Source organism: Canis lupus, chromosome 30 (genome assembly GCF_011100685.1).
Source record: "Canis lupus familiaris isolate Mischka breed German Shepherd chromosome 30, alternate assembly UU_Cfam_GSD_1.0, whole genome shotgun sequence".
NCBI classification, from domain to species: domain Eukaryota; kingdom Metazoa; phylum Chordata; class Mammalia; order Carnivora; family Canidae; genus Canis; species Canis lupus.
Window position 1 is genome coordinate 14748661 of NC_049251.1, and position 20719 is coordinate 14769379.

The following is a 20719-nucleotide window of genomic DNA, read 5'->3' on the forward strand; positions in this document are numbered from 1 at the left end:
CCACCATTGTTGTTACAGAAAAATATATTATATAGAAACTGGGAAAACATATAGCCCTTCTATCAAAGTCCGTGTTCTCATGTCATTGAAATAAATTGTCTATGAAAAAGTATCAAATACTATAAAAATTAAGATAGAAATATTGTTTTTAAGGAAACCAACCATTTACAAACCAACGGAAACAAAAACAGTGGAATGACTTCACACTGGGGCCATTAGGCTGTTAGCAACAAAAAGTAATTTGTGAATAAAAAGCATTAGGAATAGTGATTTGTAGAATCAAACTCTGTTGTAAAAACAAACTTTTTATTGAGAATTTTTTACCTATCAGGGTGCTCACACTTGGCAAATTCTCATTCAATCCTTAGAACGATTCTTCAAAGTAGGTACTGTTATTATTGCTATCTTATGGATAGCAAAGATTTTATAAAATCCTATGAATCCTTTAGAAGAGAAAACAAAACTTAAGTCAATAAACTTCCAAAGTCAAGTCATGTGTCTAATAAGTTGAGCCCAGTCTGCGTGACTCCAGAGTCCATGTACTTTCCATCTTCAGCTTACTCTCCCATAGCACTCTGCCTTAGCTCATCTGACAGCTACAGGAAATAGTGGAACTCAGGCCCAAAGAAGAAATTGTATCTCAGTCTTAATGGGTAGAACAAGAGATTCTGATTCCTTTCCTGGAGATGTGCCTAAAGATAATGTTGCTTCTCCTACAGAATTAATTTTTTTTAAGATTTTTATTTATTTATTCATGAGAGACACACAGAGAGAGGCAGAGACATAGGCAGAGGGTGAAGCAGACTCCCTATGGGGAGCTTGATGTGGGACTGATCCCAGGATCCAGAAAAATATATTATATAGGACCTGCATGACCTGAGCCAAAGGCAGATGCTCAACCACTGAGCCACCCACTGTTCCTCTCCTACAGAATTACTTGTAGGTCTCAATCATTTCCTGTCATCATCAAAAGCATTTATTAGCTTTCTATTTACAAGAACTGCTGTACACAGTGAGCTAAAGAGATTTGATCTCTACTCCCCAGAATTTTATATGTCAAATATCATTGTTATGGGTAGAAATAAAGGACATGTAGTCAAATATGCACACAAAGCATAAAACCACAGAAACTAGTGTATAAATGCTTATATTCTGTAAAAATGACAAACAAAAGTATACAAGTGCATTCTCTGAAAAATAATAGTTTCTAAAGTGTTGCAAAGTTAAAATTTGGAACTTTAGCATTCAAATTGAGGGTATCCAAAATTGGAAATATCATGAAGCCAAATAAATGCCTCAATTGAAATCCAGTAAGGATTAGTGGCCACTTCTAAAATATTTTTTGGAGTGAAAATTTGCAACTAGAGACTCAGAATCTAATATTTACTAGAAGTTTTAGTTGTAGTTTTTAGTATTCAGTAATAGATGGTGAGTAAACTAGGGGTTTCCTTGAAGTATATATGGAAAGTATTAAGAATCTTTAAGTTTTTTTTTTCTTATGCTGTTTATTTCACGCATAGTTATCTTTTGGCCTAAGTTATCAAAAATATAAGTCCATTTGTGTGTGAGCTACATATTTTCAGACACAGTAAAATACTGAGATTATAAATGGTGACCATTGGTAGTGATTTAGAGGCATGGTTTATCTGTTGAAACAAGGAAGAAAAACCCCTCATTTTCATAATTTTAAATACTCCCCTATATCACAAAGGGTTAGTAATGTATAAATATAATAACATTGATCAACAAGATATAGAAATGTGACTAGACTCATGCTTTTCATTCTGAAATGAACCTTAGGAACTGATTCTTACTAGCATTGGTTTTAAAATAATCCCAGGGTTGTGAGAGGTTTAAATAGAATAATATTGGCCATGTGTTGATAATTATTGAAGTTGAATGATAGGCACATGAGATCTAATTATTCTCCCAACTACTGCATATATTTAAATATTTCAAGAAAGTTTAAAACAATTGAGAGGGAATTCTGTAGTCCTAAATATTTATGGAGCTACTTCTCAGTGATGTGCTAAGGTTCCTACCATCCCAAGATTAAACAGTAAAAACCTAAAAACATGTATAGTAGCTAATATTATCTAGTTAGAATTTATATAATTTATAGAATAATTTATAGAATTATAGAATAAATATACTTATTTTTTTTCTTCTTTGATAACAGCTAGAAAGTATTTGTCATTTTTATGGGGTCTGAAAAATCACACATTTTATGTTAAATAAAATAATTTATGTGATTGAAGCTTCACTAATTTATCAATATTGGAGGGGAGACATGGCCTATTTCTTTCTTTCTCTTTCTTTCTTTCTTTCTTTCTTTCTTTCTTTCTTTCTTTCGCACTTCATTTTACCTTCTCTGAATACTTAATGCACAGGTAAAACTTTTGGTAAATAAATAATCATTCCCTAAAGCTATGCAATTTAAAATGCATTTACGAAAGGTGGAAGGGTCATCATTTATGGTAATGGAGTGTGAACAAACAAATTAATTCAAAGTATGAGGGGAAAACTGGTTTCAGGCAGCAATCATAAAACTTTTAGTCTTTGAGACTTTGGTCCCAAGTACATGCACCAGCCAGGAGCCTGCCAGCCACTGGTTATAGCTCACAGCCATCAAGTACCCACAAACCCTCGACCCAAAGTCTTTTCAGTACTTTGATGATAAGTTGACTTTATAATTGCCGTATGGACTTACAAAGGAGGCATTTATTAAAGAGTGAAACCAAATTTTGCTTTGCCACGTTAGAAGAGAAGATGACAAACATAGAAAAATGATTTTGCCTTAGAGTAAATTACTTCAAAGTAAGATTTTCAGAAAACCCATTGGATTTATCCTCCTTGGCAGTATCCAGGAAAGGTTAAGTAACTTGCTGGAGGACACACCCTGAATTAATTGCATAGCTGAAACTAGATTCCAAGTCTCCTAGTTCATATGGTACAGTGATTTTTCAGCTCCTGTAAGAGAGTAAGCAATGGAAATGGATTCTGTACTTATAAATTTACTACCAGCCCTTTATAGTCAAAAGAAGAAATATACATTTAAAGGTTTTTTCCCCTCTATGGCATGCATATATTAAAAACTTTGAAACTCGAGCAGTTTGAACACATTCAACGAAGAAAGAGTTGACCATCTACATTGACTCTATTTTTGAATAGTTTTAGATATTTATTGCCTTACAAACTTCCATAAATGATGATTTCCCTGATATGCCTGCATAGAATATTCCTTTTGCTTCATATTGTGATGTCCTAGTGATAAATTGAAGAACTGTTAAGTTGTGCCCAGAAGGGCATCTACCGGATAAAAATGTCCATTTAAGGGGAAATTTTAAACATCTTATTCATCCTTTAGCCTCTTTTGTAAGATTTTTTTTTAACATCATTGGTATTCTCATTAATCCAGATGTAAGGGTCACGGTTACCTTCGGAGTTCAGCCAGGAATAAAGCAATTTCCTGGACCAAACCCTCAAGTTCAGGTTTAATCAGAAAACATAGGTTTTATTCCCAAGATTGCCTTTAAAAAGCAAGTGACTAGGGTTCTGTCTCATGGGATCCCCAATTAACCGAGGAAAAGGAAATTGCCTTCTCCTTGAATGAGTAACTGCTGATAGTCTGGCCGTGAGATCTTGATTAACTAGAATATTGACAATTTTAAAAGTTTTTCTCTAATCAAGTCAAATAAATGAATTTCTTAACCAAATAATCTCTTCAACATTCATGGGCATTTTAACACATACCTCAATTCTCTGCTCTCATTGATTTTCTAGTTACGGAAAATGAAGTTACATCTGAATCACTCAGCTGCCTTATGAGTATAGAATCTATTCAGAGAAAAATAGAATTTTTAATTGCCTGGAAAAAAAACTTCAAATGTTTCATCCATCTCTAATAGACTGCAGTGTATAGACAGGTGCACTCCAATATGATAGCGCAAGCCACATGCGGCTATTGAGCACTTGAAACGTGGCTAGTATAAATTGAGATGTGCTATCAGTGTAAACTACACACCAGATTTCAAAGGCATAGTGTGAAAAAAAAATGTAAAATGTCTCATTCATATTTTTTATTGATTTTATGTTGAAATAATATTTTATATAGGTCTATTAAGTAAAGTACATTATTTTTTAAAATTTATTTATGAGAGAGAGAGAAAGAGGCAGAGACACAGGCAGAGGGAGAAGCAGGCTCCATGCAGGGAGGTTGACATGGGACTTGATCCTGTATCTCCAGGATCAGACCCTGGGCTGAAGGCGGCACTGAACCGCTGAGCCACCTGGGCTACCCGTAAAGTACATTATTAAAACAGCCCATGATCAGGTTCCTCCTACAAGGTGGGATGCCACTATAGCTAATGAATATTACATTGCAAAGACTGAGAAAATGATATTGTACAAAAGTTAAGTGTATTTTTAAAATTTAAAAATCCAAATCTGAATTCATTTATTTCACTAATTTCCTTTCACTTTTTTAAAAGGAGCTACTGGAAATTTTTGAATTACATACATGACTTGCATCTCTAGCTGGTACAGATAACCAGTTTCTGCCCTGCTGGTTCAGCCTCAATTTCTGTGGACTTTGTTTACCCGTATCTAATATTGGTGTGAACATATTGTGTCAGCCTTCAATTATCTGCGCAAATAGGGACTGAGGATGCTTTAAATTAAGAGATTCCTAAAAATTAATTAATTAATTAATTAATTAAGATATTCCTCAGGTAATTAAAGGCAATATTATAACTATTAATTTCATTCAGTTTTACTCTGAATACTACCAGAAAATAGTAAGATGATCTGACTTGAGATTCATTCTCTTCCCCTCCTTTTTTAAATGTGGGTTATAGAGAGGAAACAATGAGAAATGAAATACCCAATAGGGATGAAGAAAGAGAAAAGAAATAGGAGGCAAGAATGGATAAGAAACTGGGTCATCTGTTCTTAAGTGGTAGAGCTTGGGTGGCCTTCAAATCTACTTTATGGATTCAGTAATGTTTTCTGATGACCTGCAGTATGGTAGGTTCTTGGTTGATATTGAGAAGTAGCCCACATCCTTACCACATTGTATTGCACTGGTTACCCAAGTGGCTTACTAGTGTGAAAAAAAAATCTTGTGGAATAACAAAGCTGGAAGAAATCCTTACTTACATAGATAAGTACAAAAAACATGGAGAGAAGAATTCAGTCACTTGGAGCAAATAGCCCAAATTAGAGTCAGCTTACAGTAGGTATGCTAATGATACACCAAAGCCCAAAGAAGCAATAACCCTTAAGCATGGCAAGGACGAGAACTTTGGTCACCTTCAAATAAAGTCCTTCTAATAAATATTGGATATTTATTTCACACCAGACCCATTTTAGAAGGGAAAAATAATTGCCCTTGTCTGAGACTTCTTTAGCTAGGAATGTGGGAACACATCATCCCGGCCTTAAAATAATTTAGGTCGCTTAACTAGGATAAAGTTGTTCTTTAATAATGATAATTAAGTGCTGAATCTAAGAGACTTCCCCAGTGGTTTCAACCCCTTACTGGAAAAGTTTGTTTTGGGGGAATTCAGTGGGTAACTCAGTCTAACCATGAGAGTCAGGTGGGTGCCAGGTAGACTAAATTAAGTAGATGCATCTTAAATTATTCAAAGTCACATCTAACAGAGAAATTAGGGTTGTTCTTACCTTGAGAGAAGCAGAGCTATTTCCTTTCCCCATTAAATTCAGATTATCCTACTGACAAGGAAGGTCTTCAAAATCAGGTCACCAAAAACCACTAAATAAGCTTTTGACATTTTTTATACAACTCATTTTTTACTTCTACTCAGCTTACCTTTTAGTAGTCAGTCAGTCATGAGAACTTCTTACTCTTTGTGCGATACTACCAGCACATCCAGCAATTCTCAGGCAAAGGCCTATCAAGTCTGAAAGAAACTTCCTTTATAGGAATAACATTCTTGTTGCCAAATAGTCCCTTTAAATCTTTTTAGAACTGTAACCCTTTTTCTGCTTGTTTTTGAATAAAATGCTTCTATGTGTTCTTTCATTCAATCTTCTTAAAGATGATGATTATAGAGGCTTTACTATCATTATTTTATTTTATTTTTTTTAATAAATTTTTTTTAATTTTTATTTATTTATTTATGATAGTCACAGAAAGAGAGAGAGAGAGAGGCAGAGACACAGGCAGAGGGAGAAGCAGGCTCCATGCACCGGGAGCCCAATGTGGGATTCGATCCCGGGTCTCCAGGATCGCGCCCTGGGCCAAAGGCAGGCGCTAAACCGCTGCGCCATCCAGGGTTCCCCAACTATCATTATTTTAGGTGAATAAAGTAAAGTCCAGGGAGGTTAATGGAAAGACGTCCAGATAGTCGGCATCAATGAGATTAACCTCCTACCATGCCTCAAAGACCCTGATTCACTTTTTTTAAGCTTTTATTTATTTATTCATGAGAGAAAAATAGAGAAGCAGAGACATAGGCAGAGGGAGAAGTAGGCTCCCTGGGGAGCCCGATGCGGGACTGGATACCAGGACCCCGGGATCATGACCGGAGTCAAAGGCAGACGTCCAACCACCAAGCCACCCAGGTACCACTTCATTCACTTTTGATAGGCTTTCTGCCCCACCTTTACTTTCTTTTTCTCTCCTTTGTTCTTTTTGTATTCTAGACGTACCCAAATCTGACCATTTTCTCCTAAGGTAATATTTTCGCCAGTTGAACTGCCCAAGCTCCTTTGCCACCCTCACAGTCTCACTGTGCCTGAAGTCACTCATAAAATGAACTCACCAGCTCCCAGGGGGAAAAAAATTATTACCTTATTCAAATGCTAGAATGTTTCCTTTTGTGTGTATGTCTAAAATTTTATGTCAATTGTTTTGATTTGCCTTTGGAAGTTCTATGGGCCCCTGTGTTGACCAAACATTGTGTTTTTGCTACCTGTACAAATGCAGAATGTGGCAGTGGCACCCGGCTCGGTTGACAGGGTTGCTAACGGTGATGGGATGCCTGGAGATGAAGAAGCTGAAAACAAGGAAGGGGAGGATAAAGCCGGCGCTGTGAAGTTTGGATGGGTGAAAGGTGTGCTGGTGAGAAAGCTCCTATGTTTCCACCTGAAATCTGTTTGTTCAGTGTCCTCAGAGACTGTTAGCAAAGCCCCATAGCAGAGCTGCAGAGCCAGCTAGGTTTTGCCGCACTACCATGTCTGACGTCCCTTTCCATGCCCCTTCAACCCACAGGTAAGATGCATGCTGAACATCTGGGGTGTCATGCTCTTCATTCGCCTCTCCTGGATTGTTGGAGAGGCTGGAATTGGTAAGCCTTCTCCCCATCCCCCGCGTAGAGTTTTCAATGTCAGCTATAAACTCCATAAGCAACTTGTTTTGACCACGAATGCTGAATGTGAGCTCAAGGTCACAGAAGGAATCTGCGCTCCAGCTCTTTAACGTTGCCTCTTGGACAATGTTTGTCACAGAGGAAAAGTGAAGCGTTAACTTCTGGAAGACTGGAATTTTCCAGCTTGCCGACCATATAAATGCTCATGCAAATATTTCTATCTTTTCTTCGAGTTTTAGGTATACCAATACATAGAGACATGTATATGTGAAATAGCACTGTTCAGATTTGGGGACATACTGACATGTGGCATCCCCCTTATTGATTATTGGCAAAATTTCACTTGACAAAAACAGCTTGTGGGAAAAGTGGTAACAGCATGACCTGACTCATGCTGAATTAGTTGGACATTTTCCAAAGAAAATAATTGTGTTACTTTCAGGTGCCGGTGGTAAGAAAACAAAGGTTAATAAAATATTGCCAGGTAGAGGCTTAAAAATAATAGATAAAATGACTAAGATAACATATGTAACTATTACTAATTTTTCTAAAGGAAAATGCATGACGTTGAAATTATTTCCAGTGATTATTTGATGTTTTTAAAGGTGGTATTTTATTTAAAATATCATTTCCTGTGGCAAGCTTTTTATTTTATTGGGAGCATATTGGTAAAAGTTATATAAAAAATTTATTTTAGGGATCCCTGGGTGGCGCAGCCGTTTGGCGCCTGCCTTTGGCTCAGGGCGCGATTCTGGAGACCCAGGATCGAATCCCACGTCGGGCTCCCGGTGCATGGAGCCTGCTTCTCCCTCTGCCTGTGTCTCTGCCTCTCTCTCTCTCTCTCTCTCTCTCTCTCTCTGTGACTATCATAAATAAATAAAAATTTAAAAAAAAATTATTTTAAATTTTAATTTATCAAAGTCCCTGATTTAATGTGATACAAATTAATGATGTTCCACTCTATACATGGGAAATACATTATAGATCCACTTTTGGAGAAGCCAAATAAATCATTAGTATCGAGAACATAGAGCTTCAGATGTGCTTTTAGATACTGCTCCAGAATGTATCTTAATTCACATTCAAAGGTACTTGGTCATTATTTATTGCCTTTGCTCGTCAAAACATATTGAGCATCACCAGAAGACTAACTCGCAACAAGAAAGGGCTGAGCAGTAAATTGAAACACTGGAACCAGTTCCCATAGTTTTTCCATGTTTCATGTTTGGCAACTGTTGGGTTCCTGACAAAGGGCTGCTTGCCAGCTTTATGATGCATATCAAATGAATGCTTATAGCCACAGGGTACAAAATAAGTATATGCTGTTCCATGGAAAATCTGCATCTTAATATTGCCAAGTGTTTGCTCCAGGGTTTCATGCAAAATTAGTTTTTTAAGGGCAGTTTAGTAACTTATTGAGATCATCAAGCAACATTACTTTGTTTGGAGGTGTGAGTGTAGCCAAGGGCAAGAGTAATTCTTTCTAATGCAACTTATTTAACATCCATGCGTTTGGGCAATAATCTGAACTTTAATCAGATCTTACATTATTCTTCACAGTTTCATGCTTATTACAGAGTTATAAAATATGAAGAACCCTATCTTCTGCTAAACTGTATTGTACTTTCAGACATCAGTATTGTTTTAACAAGGACCTATTTATTTAAGTAGTCATACCCTACTTTAAATGGGTGTCTAGTGGATTTTCCTTTGAACAAGGGTTTGTTTGTTGTTTAGTTCTCATGGAGTAGACTTTAGTGAGTCATAGAAACTTATTACCACCCTTACTCAGTTTTACTGGCCTTTGCTGTGAAATTAAAGCTAAATGAGTTGATTAAGTCACCTTCTGGGTCCCATTTGGATTCCCTTTATTGGGTAAGAAAAGAAGCAAATACAAGTAGTTTCTCTTTGTTGTGGGGATAGTTTGGAGAAGAAACCTGAATACATTTTCAAGAGGAGACTCTGGGAACAAAGCCAGAAGGAAGCTGTAGCCGTGAGTCACTGTAGCTACAGCCCCTGGGTAGTCGTTCCAGGGCCATGAGTTTGGGCTGTCCTTTCCCCAAAAGCAAATGATAGAATAAACCACAAATGCCATTGAATTGGTCTTCTCTGACTCGGAGACTTTGGCTGGGGCAAGATAGTTTCTAATAAACATCAAGCATGGAAGAAGGATATGATGAAACAGGTATGACCTGAAGCAAGTCATTTATATACTCCATGAGTTTCATTTCCTCATCTGAAAATTAAGGAGCTGGATTAATCATTTCCCAATCAATTCTTTGAAGATAAAGCTAAAGAACCCTGCTGTCTAGGCAGACACAAAATGAGATAGGCTAAGGTAGCGCAGTAATCTTCAGACTGTGGGGTACCTGAGAATTACCCAGGAAGTTAGTTTACAAAACCACAGAATCCTGGGATTCTCTTTGAAGGATTCACACTCAGTGAGTCTGGGCATTTTTAATAAACACTTCAGGACTTTCCTGAAGTAGGTGATTCAAGGACCTCACTTGGAGACAACTACAAACTGAATGTTCTTGAAGCTGCCTCTTACCCTGGGATTTCATGTTTGACTGTGAGAGAAAAGCAAATCTCTTGCTGTTTAAATGTATAAAACTTTGTTCCAGGATTTCAAATGGTTTACAGAAATGTATACAATGCAAACAAATAAGTAAGAATTGTTGGGGAAATAGAAACGAAAGGAAAATAAGGGTAGGGAAATAATAAAGTCAGAGTAGCTTTAGTGTCCTGAAATGCAAACTATAGAGCTCTGTGTAGTTGCTGGGGTGAGCTAAACATTTGACATCAAATGTCCTCAAAACAAAATCAGAAGCAGTAGTGTGCAAAAGATAAGAAGAAATTACCTGTTGGGGTGCAAAGAACTGAGGCCACATGGTGAGGCAGAGGTGATGGTCACCACAGAATCCCTGCCATACATTTGAAGAATTTAGTGCAACTGTTTCTCACAACACCAAACTTGAAGAGTCTTTAGGGACTGAAGCAATATGGTCCAAGTTTGCATCTCATGCCTACAGTTAGTCTCTTCCTATTGCACTTCAAACTGTAAAAGAGCCTGGAGACTTCTTATAGAGCCAAGATATAGCATGGAACATCAAGAAAGGCAGCCTCCAATGCCTTGTTTCCATTTCTGAATGTCCTTCCTTCTCCCAGGGCGTGGCCAGAGAGATCACAGCCTCCTTTAGAAGACTCCTGTTCTGATTATCTCTGGAATGAGAGAGCCTTCCAACAACAATTATGCAGCATCCATTTCATGTGGGGGAGCATACCTAACAGACCCAGGCGAGAGCATTCTGGCTAGAGCCAGGGTGATTTCAGTGCCTGTGACCCCACACATCTTTCTGTAACACTGGCAACCAACCACCTAACGAGAGAAAAACAATTGGAAGTTTATTAACTCACACATCACATGTACATATGAGAAGACTCAGCAATGAGTCATTCATTCAGAGGAGAGGGCTTACGTAGCATTTTTTTTCTCTCTTTTTTTAAGATTATTTATTTATTTATTCATGAGAGACAGAGAGAGGGAGAGAGAGAGGCAGAGACACAGGCAGAGGGAGAAGCAGGCTCCATGCAAGGAGCCCGATGTGGGACTCGATCCTGTGTCTCCAGGATCAGGTCCTGGGCTGAAGGCAGCGCTAAACTGCTGAGCCACCTGGGCTGCCCTTATGTAGCATTTTAATAAGAGAACAAGAGATTTTTGGAGAAGGAACAAGACAATGGAAAGGACTGAGTTTCTAGGGTGGCAAATTGCAGGAAGGCAGACACATGAGGAAAATAAGTAACGTTTGTTAGTAGGTTCCTCTCGTGCTACCCTAGCTAATAAGGCTCTAGAATTGGCTCTGACCATTACTTTCTGCCCTTCCCAGTATAGAGGAAAGTGGAGACCACTTTACAAACTTATATCTTGTTTTTAGGCAAAAAGGGGGAGGTATCTGCTTTTTTTCTGTCACCTTCAGTTCAAAATAATCTTTCTGCTAAAGTGGTACATTTTGGGGTAGCATATCATGCTACCCTTCAGTATCCTCTTGACTGTATGTTTTCTGAAGCTGAAAGCAGCCTTGTCTTTCTCTGAATTCCATTTATCACCTTCTCCCTCTTAGAATCATTGACCTTTGCACCATAAGATCCTTGAGGCAGCTTTCTTCATTTCATTTCATTTGTTCCTCGCATCTCACATGCTACCTGACACCAGCTGGATGTATAGCAGGCTTTCCGTGAACAACACCTATTTACAGCTATCGTGGACATGACGAAAAAGCAGGGCCACTGGTTGTGTACTATGTTCTACTCACCGTGCTAGCTAGCCAGACGTGTGCTTTCAAATTTCATTGCTCTTTTTGGTTCAGAAAATAAGTAACTTGCCAGAGGTCACATAGCCAATCGGTAAATGTAGTTCAATTTGAATCTTTCCACTTTACTTATCTGCCAGATGAACAATTTACTACATTGTATATAAATCTGCACTCCCAGACAACCAAATGTACATAAAAAGATAGTTACCTGGAAGGATGAACATTTACTCTCCAGTGATATTAGCGGCTTAGAATTGTATTGACCAATTTTTATGTCTGTAGGCATCTAGAACAACGTAAAAAATGGGGTTCACATTAAATTTTGACCAGCCATGGTTGTTCAGTTCTGGGCAATTTTCACTGCACATCTTAGCTCTCCAGTTTCTAGGATCTGTGCTGCTACAGGCAGAAACCTTCAAAGCTGAGCATTTACTCTGGTGGTTTCCAGGCCAACTTGTTAATTCAGATGTGGTCCTTTGGTGATTACCCTAGATTTGCTGGCTTTTATGTAAACGATCTAATGGATTGTTTCACTGTTTAATTGCCTTTATTTTTCCTCTCTCAACTGAGGTCTTGGTGTGATTATCATCGGCTTAGCCGTGACAGTGACTGGTATCACTGGTTTATCCACCTCTGCTATTGCCACAAATGGATATGTCAGAGGAGGTAATTAAACGTGTGACCTGCATGATCATTTGTAAGGTAAAGGCAACACAGGCTCAGATAGCTCACCACTGACCTTTCTGGAGTGTGTTCAAAGGTAATCCAAGTCCGTTCCTTTCTTTTCTCCTCCAGGCAAGAGAGATGCAAGAAAAATGGGGAAGGATTTAACCTTTGTCAAGCCCCCAACTTTCTCATTCAGGTTCCTCTCAAGCAAGAGAGAAGGTCAAATGTCATGTTTTCTCTTTTCACAGCCAGGGTAGTTCCTCTCCCAGGACACCAGCAGAAGTCAACTTTTCCTTTCCAGGGCTGCATTTTAGATTGTGTTTACTTTGGGAGACCATCCTTCATCATAATGAGCAGGCCTCCAACTTGATCTTTATGCCAGGCAAACCAGTTTCTCCGGAGCACAAAGCAACTCCACTGGGGCCCAAGGCGTGGAGGTGAAAACTTAAATCAGAGGCAGTATAGTTTGCAGCAATAGGGAATCCAAGTAAGAAAAGTAAAATGTACTATCTTTTATTTTTCATTGCTAACAGGTCTTGGAGTTCTCATAATTCTCCTTTCCACCATGGTAACTTCTATAACGGGGTTGTCAACTTCTGCAATAGCGACTAACGGGTTTGTTCGTGGAGGTAACATTTTTAAGATACCTAAATGCCCTCATCGCTTGCCACGGGTAGGAAAAGTTTTTATATACTTCTTTTTGACTGGAGCAAGCAAGTAGCCTCGATGTTTTTGATGCCTGGTGAACTACATAGGTGAGCTGGATGCAGAAGGAACCTAAGGTACCGTGAGTTCAGGCCTGGTCCGTGCTGGTCACCTATGGGATCTCCTCTAATGGACCTCTCTGGCACATTGCAGCTCGTGGCTTCCAGATGCTCAGATTCCTCTGGTGAATGTTTTCTTTTTCAGGCCAGTTTGCACACCCCTTGCCAGCAGTGTCTTGGGAAATGATCCCTGGACATGGCTTCAGTTTTAAAGTTCAGTACATTTCAGGGGCTCCTGAGACCTTCATGGACTGGGATCATTTAGAACATTTCAGGTTTTTCATGGGGAGACCAACTCTGCTGTGACAAGACTCAGACCACTGCTTCCTGAAGTGCTGGTGACTTCTTGATTTACCAGAACCAAACACTTTTCTTGGGGGATTTTGCAGGTCTCGGAGTCATCATCATTGGCCTGAGTGTGGTAGTGACAACACTCACAGGTATTTCTATGTCTGCTATTTGCACAAATGGAGTAGTAAGAGGAGGTAAGCCAATTCATTTGCTTATGACTACAAGCTTGGGTTACAAAGTCATGTCTAGAATTGGTTTAATGCTGGAAGCAAAATTTGCATATTCATAATTAGTCCCCAAAGCCTTAAAGCAAAGTGAACTAACCCAAATTTAAACATCAAGGCAAATTCTCTCAAATAAAATTAAGAGATCTCCAGAAGGTTTTCTTTGACCCATTTCCTGTGATTAAACATGTTTATAAAGAGTGACCAGGTGTCCAGAAAGAAGGAATAAATAATTACAGTAAAATACGTGGTTTCTTTGTGCCTTGGCTGAGCCCCACTGGCCCTCTCTCATGCCTACTCCGCACCCCAGCTGACACTTCCCATTTGGTAAGCCCTCAGAATTCACCCTAACACAATGCTCCCAGTGGCCCACAAGCCTGAGAGGATCCTTTAAAAGAAAATAGAAGCAAATAAACAGAACAAAAAGTTACTTTTAAATCATCCAGGAATAAGCAGGACTAGCAGAAAGTGAAGAGGGTGAGTCTGTCATTGCTGCTGTAACTCATCTTCCCCTCTCCCATTCTATTTGGCTCCTGGGGCCTCAATCTTATTCAGATGTTCCTACCCAGGCCCTTCTAAGAGCATTCTCCCTCCCACAAACACATATCCTCTCACAGCTTCCCCTGCCCCTCTCATTTTGATGAGGCCTAAGTCACTGGCTAGCTAATTTATTTAATGTAGTGTGGACAAAAGGGATAATGGAGATTTGCTCCACCAGAGAACTGGTTACATCTCTAAAGAGAGCTTTGACCCTTTACCCCAAAGGAGTTACAGTGGAGGAAATTCCTTTTCCATAAAAGACAGTTTTTGTTCTGTTTTGAGATGTTTGTTTGATATCATTCCCCTACCAGTTCTGTCCACCTCTGAGACTCGCTCGGTATAGGAAGACATTAGTTTGCGATGGTCTGTCGGAACATCTAGCTACCTAGGCCTCTTGACATTTAGCCTTTTTTACCTGCTCTCAGCACCCTCTAGGAGTTAACCAACACAGCTCAGACTTTTGTGCACAGAAAGAAGTTCACAGCCATACACAGAACCATCTTTTCAAGGTCCAAAGGAGAAGCAATTGTTCCAAACCCTCCCAATCTTCCTTCCCATTTGCCATCCCCATATACAAATGGATATTTGGCAATAATCATGCCTTCTTGAGCTAAAAACATAGATAACTCATTCCAATTTATAGAGTGGATAATGTGTAGCACTATACAGAAAACATTGTAAAAAAGATTTATTAATTTATTCTGCGGGTGGTGGGGAGGGGCAGAGGGAGAGAGAAAATAGCAGACTCCAAGCTGAGAGCAGAGCCCAATGCAGGCCTCCACCCCACAACCCTGAGATCACAACCTGAGCTAAAACCAAGAGTCTGCATTCAATGGACTGCGCCACCCAGGGGCTGTGTATACAGATACCTGTTTATGCAGCAAATATGTACCAGAAAGGAAGTTAGAATAGCAATGATAAACTTCACCTACTTCATTTTCTGCCTAGACCTGCCTGTTCCTGGAGATTTCAAATATAACATTTTACTTTGACTACATTATTGATTTAAACTTACCAGCAAATTTTTTTGAAAAGGCAAAGCACTTTGTTTTGGTAAAGTTTGCTATAGTCTTATTTGAAACATTTGTATACAATTAGGTTTCGATAAATCAGAACTTACTATGTCAGGATAGTTCTACCGTGTTCTGTTACAGTTCTCAGAGTACAAGGAAAGGCTAACTTACTCATTAAAGTGACACAAGATTCCTAAAATTATTAGGAAGTTGCGATATTTTTACTAGAATAAAAATTATCCAAAATTATTTGGTCATATAAACTAAATCCCTTAGCAGTTCCTCAGAGTAAAGTATGTTCATTTTTTTGTTTTAGGTGGGGCCTACTATCTTATTTCCAGAAGCTTAGGGCCCGAGTTCGGTGGGTCTATAGGCTTGATCTTTGCTTTTGCCAATGCAGTGGCTGTTGCTATGTATGTGGTGGGATTTGCTGAAACAGTGGTAGATCTTCTTAAGGTAATTACAAGTTTTTCTTTTCTTCAACCAAGTAAGATAATTCAATTCAATTTGCCTTTTTCAGAGCGCTAGGGGATATCATTATGGCAAGAGAGAAGAAATAGATTTATTCTGTAGAATGTGGATGTTGGATATAGTTGAAATTCTAGGCTTGGCCTCAGAACTGACTTGGAATCCTGGCTCTCTTATTTATCAGCTGAGACATTCTCAGCCAGTCCCTGTATTCATCTGAACATTGCCTCTCAAATCTATCATATGGGCTAATAATATTGATCTATGTATTTCATGGAAATGTGGTACAGAACAAATGAAATAATGTACATGAAATACTATGTAAAATATGAGACAAAAGATAAATAATGGGTTAGTTATTGTCAGCAGCAATATTACTACCATGGTTATAGATTTCCAAAAGGAAAGATAGTTCAAACGTTAAAACAACTCACTGCAGAGAACTAAGCATTTCCTAGTTTAGGTGCTGTGTCTACACAGCATTATGTATGTGAGCATGTTAACTAGTTGATATGTGAACTAACTTCTAGTTCTCCTTTCATGGTCATGATGATATTCACTGAATTCAATTAATAATAGTACCTTTATTTGAAAATTAGATGAATAAATGAGTGAATTATATAGTTCATAAGGTATGTTATCTTCAAGAAATGTGTTATTTCGTTTATAGAGTTTGTTATTTAATTGAATATCTATTTTCCAATATTCACATTTAAAATGACTTATTTTCATTTCTCTAAGATTCCCCTTGATACACAAAAATAGTCATTCTTCTGAAGCAAAACATTGTATTTATATGTGTACCTACTTATCTTAGTGCTATAATAGTTTTAAAAGCTGTGACTAGAATGAGCATCTAGGATTTCCAACTCTTAACCTTGGCTGCCAAAGCCTTATTATTATAGGACAAAATAATATTAATCTCCAATTTAAGGAGCACTTCATTTTTCTATTATCCTACATGGCCATTAGTGCACATTTTTTCTTCTTTACTGTTCAATTCTACACTACGGCATTCGGGCAAAAAAAGCTCTGTCTCTAACCATTTTGGCGACTTTTGTTGTTGTTCCAGGAGAGCAATTCAATGATGGTGGATCCAACCAATGACATACGGATAATAGGCTCCATCACAGTGGTGATTCTTTTAGGGATTTCAGTAGCTGGAATGGAATGGGAAGCAAAGGTGATTTTCTCAAAATGATGTTATCAGCCACTGCTGCTCAGGTCTTGACCAAATTGCAGGAATAGAACATACCCCATATTCAAAAAGGATTGCTATTATTACTTGCTATGTCAAAAGTTTCAGGTTAACACTGGGGGGCGGGAGCCCCAAGCCCTCAAAGCATGATGTTGAGGCAGTCACGACTCACTGTTCATGTGTCACATGATCAGGCCTCAACTCTGTCCTTTGTGCTGTCATTACCATGACATAGACACCAAGGTGGCTGCCATCAGACCCCATATGATCGTGGTAATGGTACATGCTGGGAACCACCTCAATCCCACTGCGGTCCTATTCTCAAGCTGACTGTGGGTGCTGAAGCCCAAAGGAAATGGCCTATGTGATGGGACAAGGGAATAGAGGCAGAAGCTATCATTCTCCTCTGAGACACAGTACTTCAGGAGTAAATTTGAGATTACTGTAGGTCCTGGAACTAGAGAATATCTGGACTTAACTAGTAGTAATACAGTAGGTAAAATTCTGAATGATGAGAGCATATCTTTTCCCTGATTTAGGACTCTCTAGAGTGACTGGGTGTAGTCACAACAGGTCTTAAGTGCCTGGAGATACAGTACCTAGACCTCAAGAGGTCACCAGCCCGCCCACCTACATAAGGCAATGGAAATCATTCCTTATATGGCATTTATTTGTGGGTTATTTAATCACATGTCAAATGAAAATTAATTCAGTGCTTGTTACATGCTGGGCATTCTGCTAGGTACTGCATATTCAGTTGTGACCCAAGCAGGCACAATCCTGGCCCTAGTTGAGCATATGGTCTGTGGGGATATGAGTAACAATCAAGTAGATAAACAAGTAAATATAGAATGCTGAACTGTGAATGTGCTATAAAGGAAATAAACAGGGCACTGAGATAGAAAATAAGGGGAATCTGCTTTCAATGACTTTATTCCCTGAGGGAGGCAATGTAGCTTTGTGGCAGTTAGAGGGCAGGTTTAAAGCTCTCGCTCTATTGCCACAGCACCTGGATTTTATTCTGGTTTACATCCGTATGATCTTACCTCACCTCTCTGTGCCTCAGTTTATCTTAATTTTTTTTTCTCAGTTTATCTTTAAAATGATAACAGTATTACCTACTTCATACAGTTATTGGTGGTATTATTTATCTGAAAGAATACTGGTAAACTTAAGTCTGTCTGTTATTGTAGGCCCTCAGCGAATGTTAGCTGCTATTATTTAGATTCAGTGGTCAAAAAAGTCTTCTCTGAGTAAGGAACTAAGACTTTAAGGCTGAAACAAAGGAAATGGGAAATGTTATGCAAAGAGTAGGAAAAAGGTGCATTCTCTACAGAGGGAACAGCATATCGGAACGCCAAGCCAACAGACCCCAGAAATGTCAGCAGGGGGAGTAGGGGATAAAGAAAGACCATTTGATTTGTCAAACTTGCAAACCACATATGCTGGGCACACACTGGTGACCCAACATCAAATGCACAAGGCATCACAGGAACTCTATGAATTATTGTGTTATTAATGCAACTGCTGTTGCATTTAGCACTGGGAAAGGAAAGAATCCATAGGCACTCTGCCTAGAAAAGAAATAGATTCTATCAGTGATAAAACTTTGGGCTCCACTTCTATTCCTGAAGACCCTATAGTAAGCTACCCACCTAATACTTAGAATGTTTTTGAAATATCCCCTTCAAGTGCCCACACAAATGCCCCCATTGAAAATGTAACTTCCACACTCAAGTCAGATAAGGCTTGTTAAGATGCCATTCTATAGGGATATACTATTACCTAGTCTGGATAGTAGTTTTAACCAGAATAACCAGTCAGAGTCTTTCTCCAGTGGACTTTCAGTGGACATGACTTTTATAATTATGTAAAAAATTGTTACATAATTCTCTTATTTTGCCCTTCCAGGCTCAGGTGATACTTCTGGTCATTCTTCTCATTGCTATTGCAAACTTCTTCATTGGAACCGTCATTCCCTCCAACAATGAGAAGAAGTCCAGAGGTTTCTTTAACTACCAAGGTACGTGTGACAGATGAGTTGCTTCACAATCAGTGGTTCTTCACTGCCTGTCTCCATCATCATCCCTGTGATCCCCATGCAACCATGAGAATCCCATTGTGATCCAGGGAAGAGCCTGGAGCTGGGCTCAGGAAATCTGGAGTGAGTCTCAACCCTGCTGCTTGCCAGCTAGACCAGTCACATAATGTGTTTGGGCCTCGAATTTCTCTCTTGAAGTGTGAGCAATAATTTACTGAGAGGATTTTTGAGAAGTAAAAAAGATCGTGGATGCAAAGGTGCTTTGGAAACCTTCAAGTGTGGGACAAATTTTTGTTGCTGTCAAATACTAGAAGTAGAGTCATACATGCAAGGAAAGAAAACATAGTTCAGACAATTTGTTCAACACTTGAGAACACTAAAGCCAAACATAGCCATTTTACTGCTGGGGTTTTTTTCTTAAGGATTTTATTTTTGAGGCACCTGAGTGGCTCAGTTGGTTAAACATCTGCCTTCAGCTCAGGCCATGATCTCAGGGTTCTGGGATCAAGTCCCATATGGTATTCTTGCTCAGTGGGGAGTCTACTTCTCCCATAGCCTCTGCCCACTACTCTCCTTGCTTGTACTCTGTCTCTCCCTCTGTTTATTTTTTCTTAAGATTTTATTTATTAGTAATCTCTATACCTAGTATGAGCTGAAATTCACAAACTGAGATCAAGAGTCATATCCTCTACCTCCTGAGCCAGCCAGGCACCCCCCTGCTAAACTTTTTTTGCACCTTGCTTATCTATAGCATTACCTAGTTAAGCACCACTGTCAGGTTTTTAAGCACAGAAGATTGTTGGCGTTGGTGTAGCATCCTGAGGAAATGTCACAAAGCATGAAATTCTACTCCACCTATGCACATCTTCCAAGCTTTCCACTCTAGTTTACTCAAGAATCCACTGTTGAAATTGTGTTTATTTATTTATTTTTAAGATTTTATTTATTCATGAGAGAGACAGAAAGAGAGAGAGAGAGAGGCAGAGACACAGGCAGAGGGAGAAGCAGGCTCCATGCAGGACTCGATCCCCGGACTCCAGGATCGCCCCCTGGGCCAAAGGCAGGCGCTAAACCGCTGAGCCACCCAGGGATCCCCTACTGATGATATTTTTAAAATATTTCCCTTTATTATTTATTCAGTTATTAGTATCTGTTTCCTTTTGGTATCAGATCATTTCTTTCTTCCTGATTCTTCTTCTTTGTAAAGTTTGTCTTTTTTGCTTTGCAGGTTAACATCCTTTTCCTTTCTATGTTTTTCCCTCTTCTAGCTCCTGCTGTATTTTTTCTGAAGACTTAAATTTTCTTTCCTTGTTTTTACATCATCCCAGATTCTTTTGTTTGCATTTTCCTTCCCTCATTTTTCTGTTTTTCTTCTACATTATTCCCTTCTCGTTTAAGTAATTTGTTGAGACCCCCTGGGATAGTATTATTTTATGACCAGCATTCCTCTTTACTATTATTCTCCTATATATGAGAATTTAGTATAAGAATTTAAGATCTAATCTCTGGGAGCAAGGAGTGGGAAGGTTAGAACATAAACATCAAAAATTTAAGATAGTTTTGCCCACAAGTTTCTCCTACGATTTTTTTAAAAAGGCATATAAAAGCAGAAAAACTGTGTGTTGATTAGAGTAGTTATGCATGCAAGAGAGTAGTTATGTGTGTGTATAGGGCAGGTTATGTGTGTGGTGTGTGTGCTATATTTGTGAATATACCAGTATGGTCATGAGAAGAATTCTCCATTTCCCTCTTTCTCAATATTCTAGATTCAAAAAAGTCAGGAGGCCTCGGTCTCTATTGGCACAAAAATTTTTCAGAGCCATCTTCTGGAGATCTAAAACCTTGTGATATATATGCTGACTCTTAGCAA

The 20719-nt window shown here is 38.7% G+C and overlaps 1 protein-coding gene and 1 long non-coding RNA gene across 4 annotated transcripts in view; one reads left to right on the forward strand and one right to left on the reverse strand.

The window, feature by feature from the left end:
* Positions 1-20719, forward strand: part of SLC12A1 (solute carrier family 12 member 1) — an 89100-nt gene that overhangs the window by 4959 nt on the left and 63422 nt on the right. The window contains exons 2-7 of one of the 3 annotated variants that reach the window (XM_038580355.1): positions 6950-7084; positions 7235-7310; positions 12215-12310; positions 15459-15598; positions 16683-16793; positions 18720-18831. In XM_038580355.1, coding sequence (XP_038436283.1) covers positions 6950-7084; positions 7235-7310; positions 12215-12310; positions 15459-15598; positions 16683-16793; positions 18720-18831 — 670 coding nt within the window. Of the gene's footprint in view, positions 1-6949; positions 7085-7234; positions 7311-12214; positions 12311-12843; positions 12940-13463; positions 13560-15458; positions 15599-16682; positions 16794-18719; positions 18832-20719 lie in introns of all 3 variants that reach the window. The other 2 variants (XM_038580356.1, XM_038580357.1) reach the window with 2 other exon arrangements.
* LOC119866886 lies at positions 8958-16995 on the reverse strand. The gene is made up of 5 exons (XR_005381642.1): positions 16866-16995; positions 16654-16770; positions 11853-11930; positions 10193-10710; positions 8958-9567 (listed from the first exon to the last, which is right to left on the reverse strand). It is a non-coding gene; the product is annotated as an uncharacterized LOC119866886 (long non-coding RNA).